Raw genomic sequence first — 17291 nt, forward strand, 5'->3', positions numbered from 1 at the left:
CAATCGCAGGTGTAAGAGGGCCCAAGCAATGCACCCTTCCCTCAAAAAAATTCCTTCTCAAATGGGGTTGTGGGTTTTAAGCTGATTTCCACACTGGGATGGAGGCAGGGGGATGCTATAATAGCTCCCTGGAGCTGGCTCCACGCTGAACATGCAGGAAAAGCAGAGTTCATCCATCACTCACTCTTTCCTTGCAAATAAAGCCTTCCTCCTCTCAGCTCCTGCTGAACTGGCAGCAGCTTTTGGCTCTGCCAATGCAGCAGCAGGTGTTGCAAGGAGGGAGGAAGTAATGCTGAAGAGGAGACTCTGCCCCTGCCCCATGGGGCCAGCATTCAGCCTGGAAAAATCCTATTTTGCTTCATTCTGCCTTCCAGAACAAGGTGTGCGCCTTACTTGGGGGTATACGGTATGCAGGATAATACGGTAATTTTGCTCATGCTAACAGTCCTTGTATTTTTCCATGCAGTGCGCCAGGGTCTTCAGAGAGCAAGGACCGTCCTGTGCTTGCCAGGGATCAGGGCCCTGCTCTGCTCCTGCCCCTGGGCAGACCCAGGCTGATCCTTGGGGCCGGATGCCGCTTGGGTCCCCGCTACCTGGGTTGTTTCTGTCCATTACTAATGACTGTCTAACGCAAAATGCATGATCCGTCTCGGCGGCAGGGACCAGAACCGAGGATGCAGCCGCCCAAGCGAGGATCCCGAGCACTGCAAGACAGCCAGGCTCCCTCCTCCTTGATCTCTGGCTGTGGAGGAACAGCCCCATCTAAACCAGCTCAGACAAACCATAATATAAACTCTACATATCTACACTTTCATCTCAACCTACGTTTTAGCTAAACTCTGCATAATCTAAATGCTACATACAAACTCTAAACCCATGGGTTAGGCAATCATGAAAGATAAAATTATAAAAGATAAACGCTCCTCAACTGCAAGGGGATATAAAATCATACAATCATAGAAATGCGGGCTGGGAGGGAGCTCAGGAGGTCACATCTAGTCCAACCAGTTGCTCCATACAGCCCCAGCCCCAGCTACATCATCCCAGACAAGGTTTTGTCTTAAACACCTCCAAGGATGGAGACTCCCCCACCTCTCGGGAAACCTGTTGCAGTATTTTACTATCCTCCTAGTGAGAAAGTTTTTCCTAATATCCAACCTCAACTTCCCTTGCTGCAGCTTGTGTCCATTGCTCCTTCTGTCATCTACCCCCACGGAGACCAGTCCAGCTCCAGCCATCATCACAGATTGCTGTTGCTGCTGTTGAAACTACATCTAAACTTGCTCCATTTTAGAACAGAAACTTTTTTCCTGAATCCTGGATTTCCCCAGGAAATGGAGAGCCCAGGCCCTCCCCAGCGCTGCGACATGGGGTGGGTGCAGCCCCACGAGGACATGATTTCTCATGTCTGCGTGGTGGGAAAGGCAGTCCCTGAAGCGCAGATAAAAATGACTCAGGCCAGAAGGAGGTCTGTTTCCATGCTGATCACACAACAGCTATCGGCTCATCCCCACAGCCAGGGCAAGGCTGTTCCCACCCCACGGACTGTGTCCGATCTTGCCCTAAATGACTCAGGAGCAAGGCTGACCTCAGTCACTGCCCTCGGGGAAATATTTTACAACATTACTCCTACATCTCTCCCCTCCCAAGCAGCTTCCTGCAAACCCGCAAGCACATCACATCATCGCTTCTGCCAGGGCTGGTTATATTTTACCCCCATTACACGGACTGAAAAAAAGAGGCCTGCACTCAGCTTTGCCAGTTAATCTGGATTCACGTTGGGTGTGAACACCACGCGCCCCTTTGCCCTCTTGCCCTTTCCTCCACACGGATGGCAGCACAAAACCACTTGGCTGCTGCACTAATTAAGCAACTTCCAAATGATGCTCCAGCGAGGCGCTGGGCCACTGGGGATCCTCTCGCTGCATTGATCCTCACCTCCCTGGGGACGATGGTCTCTGGGTCCACCTTGTCTTCCAAGAGGCTCTCATAATAGACTACATTTTCCAAGACGTCCTGGTCGTCCGGGTGGAAGAGCAGGTAGGATTTTGCACACTCGAGGGCTTTGGTGTGCTCGCCGACTGCGGAGGAAGACAGCAGGGGGTTAGGGGAGGAAGAAGAGGCTTCATGGCTTTATTGAGCTAAGAGATTTCATCAGTGCTACTGGACTCAAGTGTGAAAGGAGGATGGCAGGAGCTCTTCCCCGTGGTCTTTGCTAGTCTTGGTATGGACAGGGCACGGAGGACTGACGCTACCGTCGTGCAGCAAGTTAAGGACCGAGTTGGGGAGTGGGGAAGAATATCGAGGAGCATTTAAAAGGGGGTCTTCTTGGTGAACACAAGACATGAGCCAGGCGTCAGTGTGATTTATACCTCTCGGACAGGCCTGACAGCTTGGCTTTCCCCCCTTCCCTGGGCTTGTGGGCACAAGCATCTGTAGGACCCTGCAATTCATCTTGTTTTTTTCCTAGCAGAACCTGGTCTTTATCCTACGTGCCGCTTAATTAGAGACACATGACCACACCACTACGCTGATGGTGCTGCCAACTTGGGGGATCGTACCCTTCCTGTCTTCAAGTCCCAGCTCCTGGACTCACGTAATCACATAAAAAGCCCATCTTTTTAAAAAATATTTGATCATCATTTTAAAACTTCCAATATTTATTTATTTGAATTTACATTCCTTAAATATTATATATATATATATACATATATATATATTTAAATATTTTCTAGCACCTTTGGTTGTTGGAATAATAATAATAAAGTGACCCTCCAAGCCTGATCCTCGAAAAGAATCAAATCCCATGATTCATTAATAAATCTAATGATTTTTAAGCCAGCCCGGTGCATTTTGGAGACCGAGAGGTGGGTTATAGCTAGTAAGTGCTTTTCTGTAAAGCAGCACCCACGCTGAGATGCAAATCCGCTAGGAGAGGAAGGCTACGCAGGGCTCCTGTGCTGTCCATGTCTAGCAACTCCCTTTGCTTTCTGGCCCGCATGTCCCACACCTTCAGCAGGAACATTTCACTTCCCAAATACAGGAGGAAAAGCCCCCACGCCAACCCCGAGAGGTCAGAAAAGGGGAGCCGGGTCTTACCCCTGTAATAGGCAAACTGCAGGTAGTCGTAGTGGAGCGGCAGGAAGTTCTCGATGGGCGAGATGCGCCCGGGCCGGGTGGCCAGGTCTCGGACGCAGTCCTGCTTGCAAGCCAGGACCTGCAAGTAATGTTCTGCAGAGGGGAAAGGACAACGAGGGGCTCGGAGATCACAAGGCTGATGGCCAAGCCCTGAAGGAACCAGCCCCCCACTCCTGGCTTCAGGGAGACAATATTCCCCATGATGTGACATGGAAACTCAAGAGAAACAGATGCATGGCCCTATTGTGTGGTGCTGAGTGCTCAGCTTCTCTTCGGAGAGGCTCAGCAGCCGAGGGACCCAGGCTTTCAGTGCACAGTGCCAGGTCCCCATCATCCTCCCTTGTAACAACCATAGTCATGGGCTCATTCACTGCCTTGCTTGCATTTGCATGCTTTCCAGGCACCATTCATAGAATCACAGAAAACGAGGTTGGGAGGGACCTCAGGGGGTCACATCTAATCCACCCCCCTGCTCCAAGCAGGACCAGTCCCAGCTATGTCATCCCAGCCAAGGCTTGGTCTAGCTGGGTCTTCAAAACCTCCAAGGATGGAGATTGCACCGCCTCTCTGGGTGACCCGTCCCAGTGCTTCACCACCCTCCTAGTGAAAAAATTCTTCCTAATATTGAACCTCATCCTCCCTTGCTGCAGCTTGAACCCATTGCTCCTTCTGTCGTCTGCCCCCACTGAGACCAGCCCAGCTCCATCCTCTGTGCAGCCCCCCTGCCGGGAGGTGAAGGCTGCTATTCAATCCCCCTCGGTCTTCTCTTCTCCAGACTAAATAATGCTAATTCTTTCAGCTTTCCTCATCCGTCTTGTCCCCCAGGCTCCTGATTATGAATGCAATACCCCTCCGGAGTGGGAGCTCGCTCAAGTTGTTACATCCCAAGAGCCAAAGCAGAGCAAAGGGACACCAGCTCAAATGAACCATGAAAGGCCCTGGACTCATCCAGTCCATCAGAAAAGGCCTAGAGAAGAGACGGCTCTCTACTACATATCGTCCCGGGACCTGTTCAACCCACTTGTCATTGCTCCTGCACCACGTCCCTTCGGAGAATAATGTGCTATCACAGGAAGCATCAGGCAGTTCAGACTCAATTCCAGCCTTTTTTTCTTTGCTCAGCTGCAGCCCATGACATTGATTTGTTCAGAGCCTGCTTTAGCCCTAGGGCTTTCCCTCTTTTTTCCCCCTTAAGAGGGGGAAAATAGAAGATTAAAAAAAAATTATCAAGGGGCCTCTTCAGGTTCTTTCCAGCCCTGATTTCCTATGATCCTACGATCCCCTTTGCAGCCATGTAACTCCTAACATTGGGTTCACGCCGTGTCTGTGATGTGTTGGGATTAACAAGGTAGCAAGCCAGGCTGGGAAGTTAAATGCAAGCATTCAAGCCCCTCATAGAAGCATATGCAGCAGTGGTGGAAAGGCTACGGGCAGAGCACCTATACTAATTGCTCCTTAATGAGGACGAATCTCTCGGGTGAGTAAAAATGAATGGCAAACATCTGCTTCAACAAGCTTTCTAATGGGTGGGAGTAGACAGTGTGCGCGCTGTGTCAGCTGCGGCGCTCCGAAGCCAAGGCCGACATCTGATTCCAGTTTGGGGCCCTTGCTGCAATGTACTTACAAATCGACTCTGCTCGCTGTACACTGCGAACGTCTTTAAGGAACAAACATGGGCTTGAAAGAAAAACATGTGCTCTGCTACCAGAGAGCTTCCCAGAGCTGCCAAGAGCTGGCCCCTGAACCGCGCAGGGCAAGCCAGCGGAAACACGGGGCGGTCCCGGCTCCCCTCCGGGGCTTCCCAGGGCTGTTGGAGCGGGCGCCCGGTTCTCCGCACACGCGCGGCATCGTAGATGGGACAGAGAGGCGCAAAGCGAGGATGTGGCTCCGTGTCAAACCCGTGCCGGCATCCTGCATCTGAAATGCCCCAGCAAAAGCTAACTGTGGTTATCCCCGATACCTTATGAGCAGGGATCCTGGTTTCCTGCGATTTAAGAAAAATCCCCAATTTTCATATTCCCCAAATCCACATTTTTTTGTGATTTAAATGAAACACCACTAATATATATATATATATATATATATATACCCACACATACACACACACATACAGAGACACACATATATATTTACACACACATATATATACACATACACACACATACATATATATTTACACACACATGTATATACACACACACACATACAGTGGTGTTTCACACAGATTCACAGAAGTTTAGAGCTGGAAGGGACCTCGCGAGATCACTGGGTCCTGCCCCACCCTGCTCTGGGCAGGATCATGGAAAAATGTGGATTTGGGATTACTTTTTTTTAACTGAAAATTGGGGATGCTTTTAAATCAGAGAAAACCAGGATGCCTACTTATGAGCATGGAGACTATCTGCAAAGGAGTCACTGAAATGCAGCCAGCTCTGGGGGAAGTGTCTCCCTATGCCTGAAGAAGGGGGCTTGTGCCTGAAAGCTTGCAAAGAACTTTGTTTCACCTACTCAGTTGGTGTGATAAAAGATATCACATCTGCCCAAAGAAGCTTGCTTGCCTATGTCCTTCGACCAACACGGCTACACCCAAAACCGCTGCTGCGTGTCACAGCCTTACTGAATAAGTCAGCATTACTGAATAGCTCAGGATAGGAGATGGAGCTCCAGGGAGCTGCCCCTCACATCTCTGAGAGTAGCCAAGACACATCTGGACCCTGCTCTTTTTTCTCCCACGCCCTGCAGCTTCGACCAAGCCTGTTGCTGCAGGTGCACTGGTAATGGGCTGAAACCCCTTTCACCGCTTGGCCACAGATTTATATCAAGCCACGAGGACTGGGTGGCTGTGGGATGGCCTCCGTGAAGCGAGCGCCAGTGGTGCGCTGCCTGGTTCCCAGCAGATATCGCCGTAGGAAGCACCAGCACATCTGGGGCTGGCTGGCAGCGAGACTGCGGGTCAGATGGGCTGTGCTCTTTAGAGTTTCCTTGCAGGTGAGAAAGGTTTTCCTAATATCTAACCTAAACTCCCCTTGCTGCAATTTGAGTCCATTGCTCTTCGTCATCTGCCCCCACTGAGACCAGTTTTGCATCATGATGGCAATGGACCAGAGACAGGGGCTGGCCTGGTGCTCGGGGAGCAAGTCCCTGCCGGTGCTCTCTTTGAAGGAGGTTGCTGCCGGCTGCATCGGAGCAGATCTGCCTCACTGAAACACATGGCACAGAGCTGCACCCTCAAAGAGCCCTCTGTTTGGAAACGAGCAGGGGCTCGGTCTTCCTGGTCTCCGGCTGCCTGTTCCAGGGTTGGGGGAAGCACAGATCTTCCTCGACTACCCCACAGCATGGATGCAGGTCTGCACTTGGCCACAAACACATGCACACTGTGGCTTTAACCTGGCAGCTGGCTGCACTCAAAGCTTATCAGCACAAGAAATCTGCATGCATTAATATCCCAGTAGGGTATATGCACTGGTTTTACTGGTATTCTTATACTACCTGGGGCATATTTATAAGGTTGTAACTGCATCTGCTTGAAGGTGCAGACTGGTAAGTAGCACAATCTCCCCCCACTTAGCTGACGTCCTTCTCCCCACACCCAGTGCATCGGTAGCCGAGGCCTCGGGCGCTCCTCATTTTTTCTTGCATGGCTGAATACCAAAAATGGCCCCCTATCTTTTTCCTGAAATGGCTAAATAAACAAACAGCTCAACAAAGAGGCCTCCGTCCTGCTGCCCCAGTGCTTTCCCATCTCATTAGTCTCAATTAGGCCCTTGCCTTTGTAGGAGCAAATGAGCGCAGGCAAAAAATAAAGCCCAACCTGCCTCTGAATGGGAGCATTTGCCACAGAGGCAGAAAGACGGCGCTCTGGGAGACCGCACGGTGGTCTCGGGGCGGCCAGCCAGACGGCAGAGAGATGAGATTGCCACGGCCAGACAAACTCTCCTCTATTGCCGCACTTTCCCGTGCTGCCAAAGCCAAGCACGGCGGCTTATGGGGAAAGCGTCCCCGTTTCACACTGCTTGGACATGCAAAGCCAACACAGCACCGTGTCTCTGGTCGTTAGTGGGTCCTCTGTGATGGCAGCACCTGCTTTTGTTGCACTGAACTTTTCCCAGCCCCTCTCCTAGCCATACAGCTCATCCCCCTTGCAAGCCCTGGCAGGGAGGAAGGAAGAGAGGAGCAGCTCTGGGCCCCAGCGCGTGTGGGATGCCCGGGGGTCACCGTCCCTGCAGGGAGGGGAAGGGTCTGCTCTCCGGAGGACCTGAGTACCCACACCTCACCTGCGACGGCTTCGTAGAGGTCGGCTTGATAGTCCAAGAACTCGTGCTCCTCGAAGTGCTGCGGCCCCTCGCACAGGACGCGGCACTCCTCGTCGGCCGTGTAGTACTCCCCCAGGGCTCGCTCCAGCTGCTCGATGGCCGGCCCGTACTCTTCCCTGTCGTAGTGCTTCACCCCCGCGCTGTAGGCCTCCTGCAAAGAAGCCAAGCAGGCCCTTGAGGTGGCAGAACAGCAGCCTGGAGCACACGTGCATGGATGCAGGCAATGGGGGAAGGCAGTAAATCAATGCCCGAGCTGCTGGGGTTTCCTGAACACCCCTCACCCCCTTTTTTCCCATGCTGGATGTGTCACGACATTCCTCCTTCTCCTCCCAGATACCCCGATCCCAGAAGCACAACACTTAGCACATGCAAGATGTGGCTGGAGGGGGACCCTTTCAAGGGATGCTTAGGCCAGTGATCACACCCAGTGCTATCAGGCGATCCCAAGAACGAACAGTGGTTGTGGGTCGTGACTCAGTTTCCCTGCTCTGTTTTCAAGTGGCCAAGAGATTATCTCAGAGAAATGGGTGAGAATACAGAAATCTGAACCTGAACCGTATTCATCTCTGCCACTCAAAGGCAAAGGGATGCCTCAAACCATCAGGATGGGTATCGAGGACCCTGAGACCTCGCCACCCAGTAGTGAGCAGGTCTCTATTCTCTGCTATGTATCATAACGTTGTTGATGAATAACATCCCAATAAACTGGAGTATAGTTCAGATGAATTTGTTTTGGCTTCTCCTGTACTTCTCTGGATAAAATCAAGGCCCCCAGAGTCATCCTGGGTGCAACGAGGCGGCACTGGGAATAGTGTGAGGTCCTACCGCTTCAGATGTGGCTCATCACCCTGATGGCATGTTGCAGCCTCTTCCGGCATCTCGCCTAGGTGAGGTGGCTGGGAAGGGGAGACAACCCGGCGCCCTGGCAATCCCTTGCTGCAAGAACGGTACCTGGGGCTGCTGTCGCACCCCCAGGGTCATGCCGGTGGGGCTGGGTATGATGAAGCCCTCTTATGCCCTCCCTATGCTTCCTAATCAGATGTGTGTGCCACATGCAGCTCCTCCAGACTGGAGAATCTGGCCTCAAATAAGTGTGCACAAGCCAGGATGTGTAAATCAGCTTGTGCAATGTGTGCAGAGGTAATGAAGCAATCCATCACGCCAGGCCACTGAGAGCAATGAGCAAGGGAGGAAGGAGCTCCCCAAAGGGGGAGTGACCAGCACAGGGCACAGGATGGAGGATGCCTGGACCACCGTATTCATTCATATACCACGCGCCTCCAAATCAGACACGCTCCTTGCTTGGAGAAGGCAGAAGCAAGGAAAAAAAATAGATTTTCCCCTTTAACCCAAGAGTCAACCTCCTCGTTTAAGACCCAGACCCCAATATAATATAATTTTAAGGTGAAACATGAGCCTGGTATGCGAAAAAATAAGGTAATGGGGCACGTGGGGTTAGCTTGGTGCAAATTCAACTGATTGCAGCCATGTACCTTTCTGATTCGCCCCAACCCCAGTCTGGCTGACACTTGCCCTTCTCGCCAGCCTGGGGAGAGCCGGTTTCTCAAACTCACCATGTGTGGCCTGGCCTCTCGGTCAACCAGAGTGGCCTTCCCGGCCATGGTCTTGTAGTTCTCGATGTCCTGCTGCATTTCCAGGTGCTCGGGGTTTGCCAGGAAGAAGGTGTGAGCTGCATCCGCCGCCTCCTCCAGCTTGTTCAGCTACAACGAGAGAAAAAGCATCCGGCGGTCAGCGCCCCGTGACACAGCCCGGAAACAAGCCCTGCTCCTGGTCACCCCGACCCGGATGCAGAGCGCTGCATTGCTGAACTAGGGGGAGAGCCTGTCTTTCCACGTCACGCCAGGCAGGTGTTTCTAGCACATGCTTGTGTGCAAAGGGAAACCCCCGGGTAACAACATGATGGAGAAGCATGCCAGCCGTCCCGACAGACAGACCACAAAGCCCCATCGGCTCTCCAAAGATGTTACTCATCCGTGAGAGAGCAGCAGCCCGCCGTGGACCGCAGCCAGCACCAAGACGAAAGCAGGGAGCTCTAGCACAGCATCCGGGGGGGCCTGAGCTCGAACCGCCTGCCACTTGGACAGACTCCGGCGGGGAACGGGATGGGAAGCCACAGCCGCTTGTTTGCTTTGGTCCTGTCTGCTGGCAACGGCTCAGCTTCCCAGACCAGCCAGCCAGCGTGGGGAGCATCGTGTGTCCCTGGTCTGTGCTCCGGCCGGTGATGTTGGTCAAGGGGAGGTGTCGTGAATTGACTCAGCCAGAGCAGGGCTCCGGGATGGCAGAGTCACTGCACCGGGTCAGACGAAAGGTCTGTCTAGCCCGGCAGCCTGTCTCTGGCAGTGGCAAGCATCAGATGCTTTAGAGGAAGGGTATCATATGAGACAAGGTGTGTATAGGCCTTGCTACACGTTCCAATTAAAGCTGGATACCCACCAGCTATAAGGTCAATATACAAGAATGAATTTTACAGCTGATTGGCTCATTTTGTAGCTGGACAGTCATTTTTATCCCATGGTAATAATCACTTTGCATGTGTGGCCAGTTTAAATCTATTGCACAATTCACCAGTTAATTGGGTAATGTATGTCACGTGTAGCAGGCGCCTAGGACTAACCCCTCCTCTGTCACATCCCTCCGCTGTCAGACAACATAGGTGCAGGGATAGCCTGAGTCTGAGGTTACATCCCTGTTGTGTTTTGCAGTTCCCAAGGGATCTGTCCCCCATAAATCTACCCAACCCCTGTCTGTATCCAGGTTATGCTATAGGCCTGCACCACATCCACCTTGCTTTAGGTGACGGGCCATGCATTATAGCAAGGCTCAATGCACGGAACTGGTGTATGACGTGAGCAGCACATGTGAAATGATTAATCCATGGTTAGTGTCCAACTGGCTGATGCATTGCCACTGCATGGCTTATAATGGTTTCACAGCCACTGGTAGGGCACACCGCTCATGCCCAGTCCATTTGCTCAGCATTTATAAATGCTAGCAAATTGTTTCAAGCTGGAACCTCCATAATGGAGAAGGAACAAGCTGCACGGCTAGAAACAGCGTGCTGCCCGGGGGCCGAGCTGGTTGTGGGGAGATGCCCTGAGTAGCGGAAGGCACGGCGATCCGCCTGAGCATCCTGCTTCCTCCTTGCTAGGGAGCTACTACTAATCGACGAAAGCTTGCGAGGCTGCAGCTGTGAAATGCAAATGGAAAATGGGGCTCCAGCTTGCTGACCCCACGTGTGTCCGCGCCGGCGGGGAACCCGACATGCTGTCACTTAGAAACCGACCCAATCCTGACCACGGGCGAGTGAAAGAGGGCTCCGTTCTACCAAGAAACGTGCGGTCCTGGGAGCCTGGGCCTTGTTACATGGGAAGTTTAAGCGCCTGGAGCTCTTACCACTTGGATTGCCCTCAAGTTAATACCTCACTTTAAGTGGCTTAAAGCACTTGTTATTCAGCTTAAAGTTACGCCACCCCACGGCAGGATTATCTCTGATTTGCCTAATTTTGCTCCTGTTCCATTAAGGTGTGGCCACTCTCTACAGCTATTTCACGCAAGATGAAGTCCTCCAGCATCCCAGAATGCAGCGGCCCATCCTATGGCAGGAAAGAGCCCTTTGGCTTGCAGATCAGACCTGTTCAGTGCAGATACTACTTCTGTATCCCTGGCCACTCAGAAGCTACCACAAGGTCCCCTGAGGACAGCGCCTTCCATCTGAGGATGCCACTGGGTGAGAAGGGATAACTGCAGCTTCTTGGCTTGGGGCAGGGACCCAAACTTCCCCCTGACATGGGACAACCTTGGGGAAGGCAGCATGAGTTGGCCTGCACTATTTTTACTACCCTGAGAAGGGCAAACTGGTCTTGAGGCCACATAGTTAGCAAAGCCAGAGGCCTCCTGGCTCCAGAGAAGGCACGTGGTTACAGAAGGAGCATTGCAAAGAGGCACTGTTTCCATGACCTGTGCTGCCTTGGGCAGGAGCAACCTAGAGCTGGATAGAAGCAGCAGCCTTGCATTCAACCAGCCTGGAAGGATTTCTCCAGAAGCAACAGGTTCAGACCGAGTTCCTGCAAACCTGTTCTCGTTCATTAATTGGAGCAGGCTGCCAGGGGCTCCGAAAACAGGCCAGGCATTCAAGCGGCCTGGCGACAACCCCTCTAGCACAGGGTGTCCGGTTCACCAGGGTTTGGGAAAGCACAAAGCTGGCTCAAGAGGAATATTTATCTTGCAAGGTAACATTCCCTTATGGCTTCGTGGGAACGAATCTTGGCTGCAAAGAAAGGATCGGGTGCCATCCGCGGCCCTGTGCTCAAACCTTCCCAGCGACAAAAACCCATTAAGAAGGTACAGCCCTGGATTTCCTCTGGAGCTTGCTAAGGGCATCAGGAGGTGAAGCTAGCTTCTGCGCACGTTTATTTGCCAGCAAACCAGCTCGCTAGCGAGGGGAGCTTAACCCAAGAGCAGCAGGGCAGGGGCGCGTGCTACGAAGTGCATCAGGACACTCGGATGGCGGGTAGGAAATCCTTAAAGGACGGCACTCCTCTTTCATCTGTGCTGTAGGAATATTTAGATTAGAGTCAATGCAAACACAGCTCGGGGAGCTAACAAGGGGGTTTCAGTGCGGCGTGCTGGGGGAGTGTGGAAACATCTCTGGCGCTGTCAGGATTTATTGGCTGAGATTTATATTGACGCCTGACTGATCTGAACATCAATCCCTTAATGAGACCGGGCATCCAAGTCCTCTAGGTGGTTTCCAAAAACTCTACGCCTTCATTTGAGAAAATATAGTGATGCTTTTGTATCAATCGCGGTGGCAAGCAGATGCTGCCCGCAAGAGCAAAATAATATCAACCTACTTAAATGGCCCCACTTATGGCAGTAATTAAGCCGCTTTCCATTGCAGAAAAGTTGGAAAAACAACAGTTTCTTTCTTCCATCCTCCCAGCCTTCAGGTGAGGGAGCTGGGGGAGCTCAGAGTTTTGTCTACATGTTTGCTGTCGTGGGGAAGAGGTAACGCAGGACCACAGAAGAGGCCCTGATTAAACCAGCCCATTCAAATGTCTGTCCAACCTGCTGCGAAAAGCTTCCAGGCATGGAGGTGTATTCCAGGAGCAATGGGCTCAAGTTGCAGCAAGGAAAATTGAGGTTAGATATGAGGAAAAACTCTGTCATGAGAAGGGTGGTGCAGCACTGGGGCAGGTTACCCAGAGAGGTGGTGGGATCTCCATCCTTGGAGGTGTTTAAGGCCCAGCTAGACAAAGCCTTGGCTGGGATGATGCAGTTGGGGCTGGTCCTGCTTGGAGCAGGGGGGTGGACTAGATGAGACCTCCTGAAGGTCTCTTCCAACCCTGATTTTCTGTGACTCCAGGGCCTCCCTGGGCTGAACCATGCTTCTACTTAGAAAGCTCTTCCCCTCAGCCTCCCTTGCTGCAGTATAAAACCCTTTCTCCTTGGCGGCGAGTTTCCAATCCAGATATTTCACAGGGGTTTGGACAAAACTTGAGAAACCCTCCTGACAGGTCAGAGGGAGATGGTGGGAGCCAACTCTGGAGGTGCCATCCCTGGGCTCTGTCGGTCCTGCTGCGCTCGGTGAGAAAACAGCCTGAATCCTGCTCTCGTAGGCACCCAGGCATGGGCTGGGGGACTGACACCCATCTAGTCGGAGGCTACCCAGTTCCCAACAGACCCAAACTCCAACCTGAAGGGTTTGTTTCAATCACCCCGTCTCAGCCCAAATCCACCCTGAGAAGCAGCACTTTCCAACGCCCGTGAAAAGACCATGCAAACTCCAGCCCAATGGCATTGCAGAACAGGATCCAGCTTTGCTTTTTCGACAGCAAAATCCCCCAGGCCAAGCGATGCCCGAGTGGCATTCAGAGCATCCCTGAGTGCAAACCTTTTAGCTCCGTAACGTCAGGCTGGGCAGGCAGCCACGGCTCTCCCTCCGAAAGGCACTGCTCTCCCATTTATTCGTCTCGTCTACAAGGAAGCGACAGCTTGGCTTTCTGCTCATGCACCGACCCCCAGCTCTGTCTTGCAACTTAGTTGGCTCAGTCAGTCCCCCTTGGTCTGGTTTAGAGAAGCCCAAGTGATTTTCACAGATTTCATAGACATTTGGGACTAGAAGGGACATCGCGAGATCATCAGGCTGAGCTCCCTGCCCAAGGGTTAGATCACCCCAGCAAGATAAGCATCCAGAAGCATCATCCATGTGCATTTGCACAGGGTCCTGCTTTAAAAGGCACCACAGCAATGGCCTGAAGTCGCAGCAAAGTATATTTAGATTGGATCTCGGCAAAAACTTCTTCACTGCTAGAGCAGGGAGGCAAGGGAAATAGATGCATCCTGTGGACTCTCCATCCCTGGAGGTGTTCAAGAAGAGCCGGGACAGCCACGGGCTGGGGATGATCTAGGCATAGCGACGCCTATTTTTTACTATGGGATCTTCCCATGCTTTTGCACATGCAGCCAGAATTGAATTTTTCCCCCTCCTGCTGCTATGTGTGTCAGGGTTTTGTTAAGCCTCCCTCAGAGGCACGGGGTGTTGGCCGCAGCCCAGGCTGGGGATGGGGACAGTGCTCCTGCTGGCACCAAAGCTGGATGGTTTCCTTCCACAGGAACAACCCTGCCCCGAGAAACATCGCCACACTCCCCTGCGCCGCACGGCAAGCGAGCCAATATACTGTGCACAGTTCAGCCACAGTTCACGGTCCCTCTGGTTTTCATCACAATACAAGCAAGTCATCTTTCCTCTGCAAGCCAGTCTAAATCCCCCGGCCTTCTGTAATTTCGATGTAGCAACCAGCCAGGCTTAGTAAATAAATACGCTTTGCTTTCTTCCCATGTATTCGCGGTAGACCTGCCAAAGCCGTTCCACTCTGCTGCTGGAACAGGCCTGACATAGCATACGGGTTCATCGCTGCGCTGGCTGCTACCGCGTCCTGCAATGAATTCAAAAGCAGCCGTAAAACACGGGTGAGCCACATAACCCCGAGCGCTCCCCCAGCGTCAGCGGTGACGAGCTCGGTCCCATCCTGAAGCAAGTGCTTTCAACTGGGACTTGCACCAGGGAAGCAGTGGCCATGCTGAGCACCCGTCTACGGGATCAGGCCGCCAGGAAAAGGCTACGTGCTGTATAAAGGCAGAGGACCGTCTCCTCCGTGAGGACTGGCGTGAGACTCGACAGCGATGCACCCGCCGCCGGTGCGGCATCCCAGCCCCATAGGCACGAATAACGCTGTAGCTCAGGTGAGGACCCCTCACCTGCAGAAATCTGCCACCGTCCTCCTGTTACGTGGCTGCGGGGGACGGTGCCTGGGGTCGCCAGCGGCAGGTGGGGAACAAGGAGGACTTTTTCCATCGCTGGATTCTTGGTGTTGTAGAGGATTATTACTGTGTAGTACTGAGTGCATGTGCCTGTACACATACACCCCCTACTTAACAGGCCAGCAGAATTACAGGGGTGCAGGTTGCAGCCATGCTGGCCTAAGGACACAGGCAGACAAGGCTCTCTGGGTAAATCTGATCTCTTTTATTAGACCAACTCAAATAGTTGGAAAAAATAGTTCTTTGCAAATGTGCGCGCCCAAAAGCTTGCAAAGAACTATTTTTCTCACTATTTAGTTGGTCTAATAAAAGATATCACATCTACCCAAAGAACCTGGTCTGCCAAGCAGCTGCTCTCCACGATTTCTTTCCCAGTTGCGAGCTTACAGGCATGAAGTTCATAGGCTCCTCTGTGATAAGAGAATAGCATTCAGACGGAAAAGCAGAAGACTCAAGAGGCCAGAACAAATGCAACCTCTTCCATCTTAAATCTGCCTTCCTGCACCCAAGTGTCACGACTCTCTATTTAATGACAGGATCTGTGGCATATTGCTTTTTACTCCCCCCCTTCATTCGAGATGTCGCTGCTCCAATGGACCAGTGCCATCAAGCTACTTTGTCCAGTCTCTGTAAGGCGTTTCAGATCCAAGCAGGCAGTCCCAAGCAAAAAACCCCCCAACCCTGGTCCTCCTCACCCTCTTGGAGACTGGGGCAGCCACTGGAGAATTCAGCTTTTTTCTCCCCTTGCGAATGGTTTAGCAGGGGCCCCAGAAGTTATCTGATATACGGCTACATCTGCCCAGGGCAATGGAGCGGGTGGCTCGTGTTTCCTTTCCTGGTTGCATTTATGGAGCGGAGTTAACGATGCACACAGACCACTTCTCCCGCGAGGAGCGCGAGGCAGCGAACACAAAGCGAATCGGGAGCTTAAAGGCAGCAAACGCGCCGCTTTCCCCTTGACACGCGGGCCAGGGAAGTGCTGGGTCTTTGGAGGAGAGGGGATGCCTTGAAGCTGTTTGAAAATACAAGAGTCCCAGCTCTCCAAGGGGAGAGGACCCGGGCAACCTCTCTGCGGCGGAGCACACGGTCTTTCTCATGGAGGGGTCCTTCTCCAGCAGGAGCATTGCCTTGCTGTCTGCTGTGGAAATGAGCTAGAAGAAAGGTCCAGAGGGCAAGAAGACCAAGACCACCCCAACTTCAATCACTGAGCGCGTATGTATTGATAGTGCTGTCGTGTGTGCTCACTCGGAGCAGACCTCCAGGCCACTGTCGACGCCTTTACCAAGGCACGCAAGAAAATGGGACTAACGTTCAGAAGACGAAGGTCCTGCATCAACGAGCAGTCCCCAGCTCTGGTAATCTGGATCCGCGATGAGGCTCTGGAGCACGTTGAGTATTCCCCGTACCTTGCAAGCCAGCTCTTGCCGACGGCTGACATCTAGGAAGAAATCCAACATCGCCTCAAAATGTGCAAGTGCGGCCTTCAGCCGCCTGAGGAAACAGGTGTTTTAAGATAGCAACATCAGATCCAAAACCAAGCGCGTGGTTTATCAAGCAGTCGTGATGCCCACCATGCTGAGACACGGACAACGTACAGGAGACACCTCAAGTCGCTGGAGAAGTACCATCGCTGCTGCCTGTCGAAGATCCTCTTGATCCGGTGGGAAGAGAGATGCACCAACGCAGGTGTCCTCTTGCAAGCAAACGCCACGAGCGTTGAGGAGAAGATCATCCAACATCTGAGCCGGTCGCATCGTCTGGATGTCCAGCTTCCAGGAGAAGTGGTGCTGGCTCCTACCCTCGGGGGCTTTAAGAGGAGGCTGGATGTACACCTCGCCGGGGTCGTTTGACCCCAGTGCTCTTTCCTGCCATGGCAGGGGGTCGGACTCGATGATCTGCTCAGGTCCCTTCCGACCCTAGAAACTATGAAACTACGAAACTCCAGACTCCCAAAGCAAGTTTTATTCTCCCAGCTCACTCAAGAGTTGGGCAGAGAAAGTGCTTCAGGGATGTCCTCGTGGCCAACGCAAGAAACAAATGCAACATTGACATTAAGTCATGGGAGACCCAGGACTGCCCCGAACGGAGGAAGAGTCTGCTGCAAGGGTCTGCGTGCTCTGAAACCTCACAACGACAACAGGAGATGGAAACAGCATGTCCTGGACCGAACCAAGTCCCCAGAGCCCCCCACCCCGCACGGAAACACGTGCCCAAGCTGCAGCAAAGTCTGTTGAACCCGGAGAGGCCTCATCAGCTGTCTTCAGACCCACAGATGAGACAATCATGGGAGGCCATCATCCTTGACTGCAAGGGGTTGCCCGAGGGCAAGAACCCACTGGAGCCTGCGCATTGGGAGATTGCCAAGGGGTTGCCAAGGATGAGAAGAAAGGTCCAGAGGGCACAACCAGCAGCGGGTTGTCCAGTCTGATACGGTCGCTTAGCTCCGAGTCGGCAGCACAGAGGGGCTGCAAAGCAGCTGGAGAAGCTCGGTGGGGC

At 52.7% G+C, this 17291-nt stretch overlaps 1 protein-coding gene across 2 annotated transcripts in view; it reads right to left on the bottom strand.

The window, feature by feature from the left end:
• Positions 1-17291, bottom strand: part of P3H2 (prolyl 3-hydroxylase 2) — a 94279-nt gene that overhangs the window by 12468 nt on the left and 64520 nt on the right. For both annotated transcript variants that reach the window (XR_016443285.1, XM_090055339.1), the window contains exons 2-5: positions 9026-9172; positions 7413-7602; positions 3100-3231; positions 1939-2081 (exon numbers count right to left, since the gene is read on the bottom strand). Coding sequence is in view for 1 of the 2 variants with exons in the window: in XM_090055339.1 (XP_089911465.1) it covers positions 1939-2081; positions 3100-3231; positions 7413-7602; positions 9026-9172 (612 nt within the window). In the remaining variant the exon portion in view is untranslated. The remainder of the gene's footprint in view (positions 1-1938; positions 2082-3099; positions 3232-7412; positions 7603-9025; positions 9173-17291) is intronic.

Source organism: Crocodylus siamensis, chromosome 6, assembly GCF_052110815.1.
Source record: "Crocodylus siamensis isolate JL-2025a chromosome 6, ASM5211081v1, whole genome shotgun sequence".
Classification (NCBI taxonomy): Eukaryota; Metazoa; Chordata; order Crocodylia; family Crocodylidae; genus Crocodylus; species Crocodylus siamensis.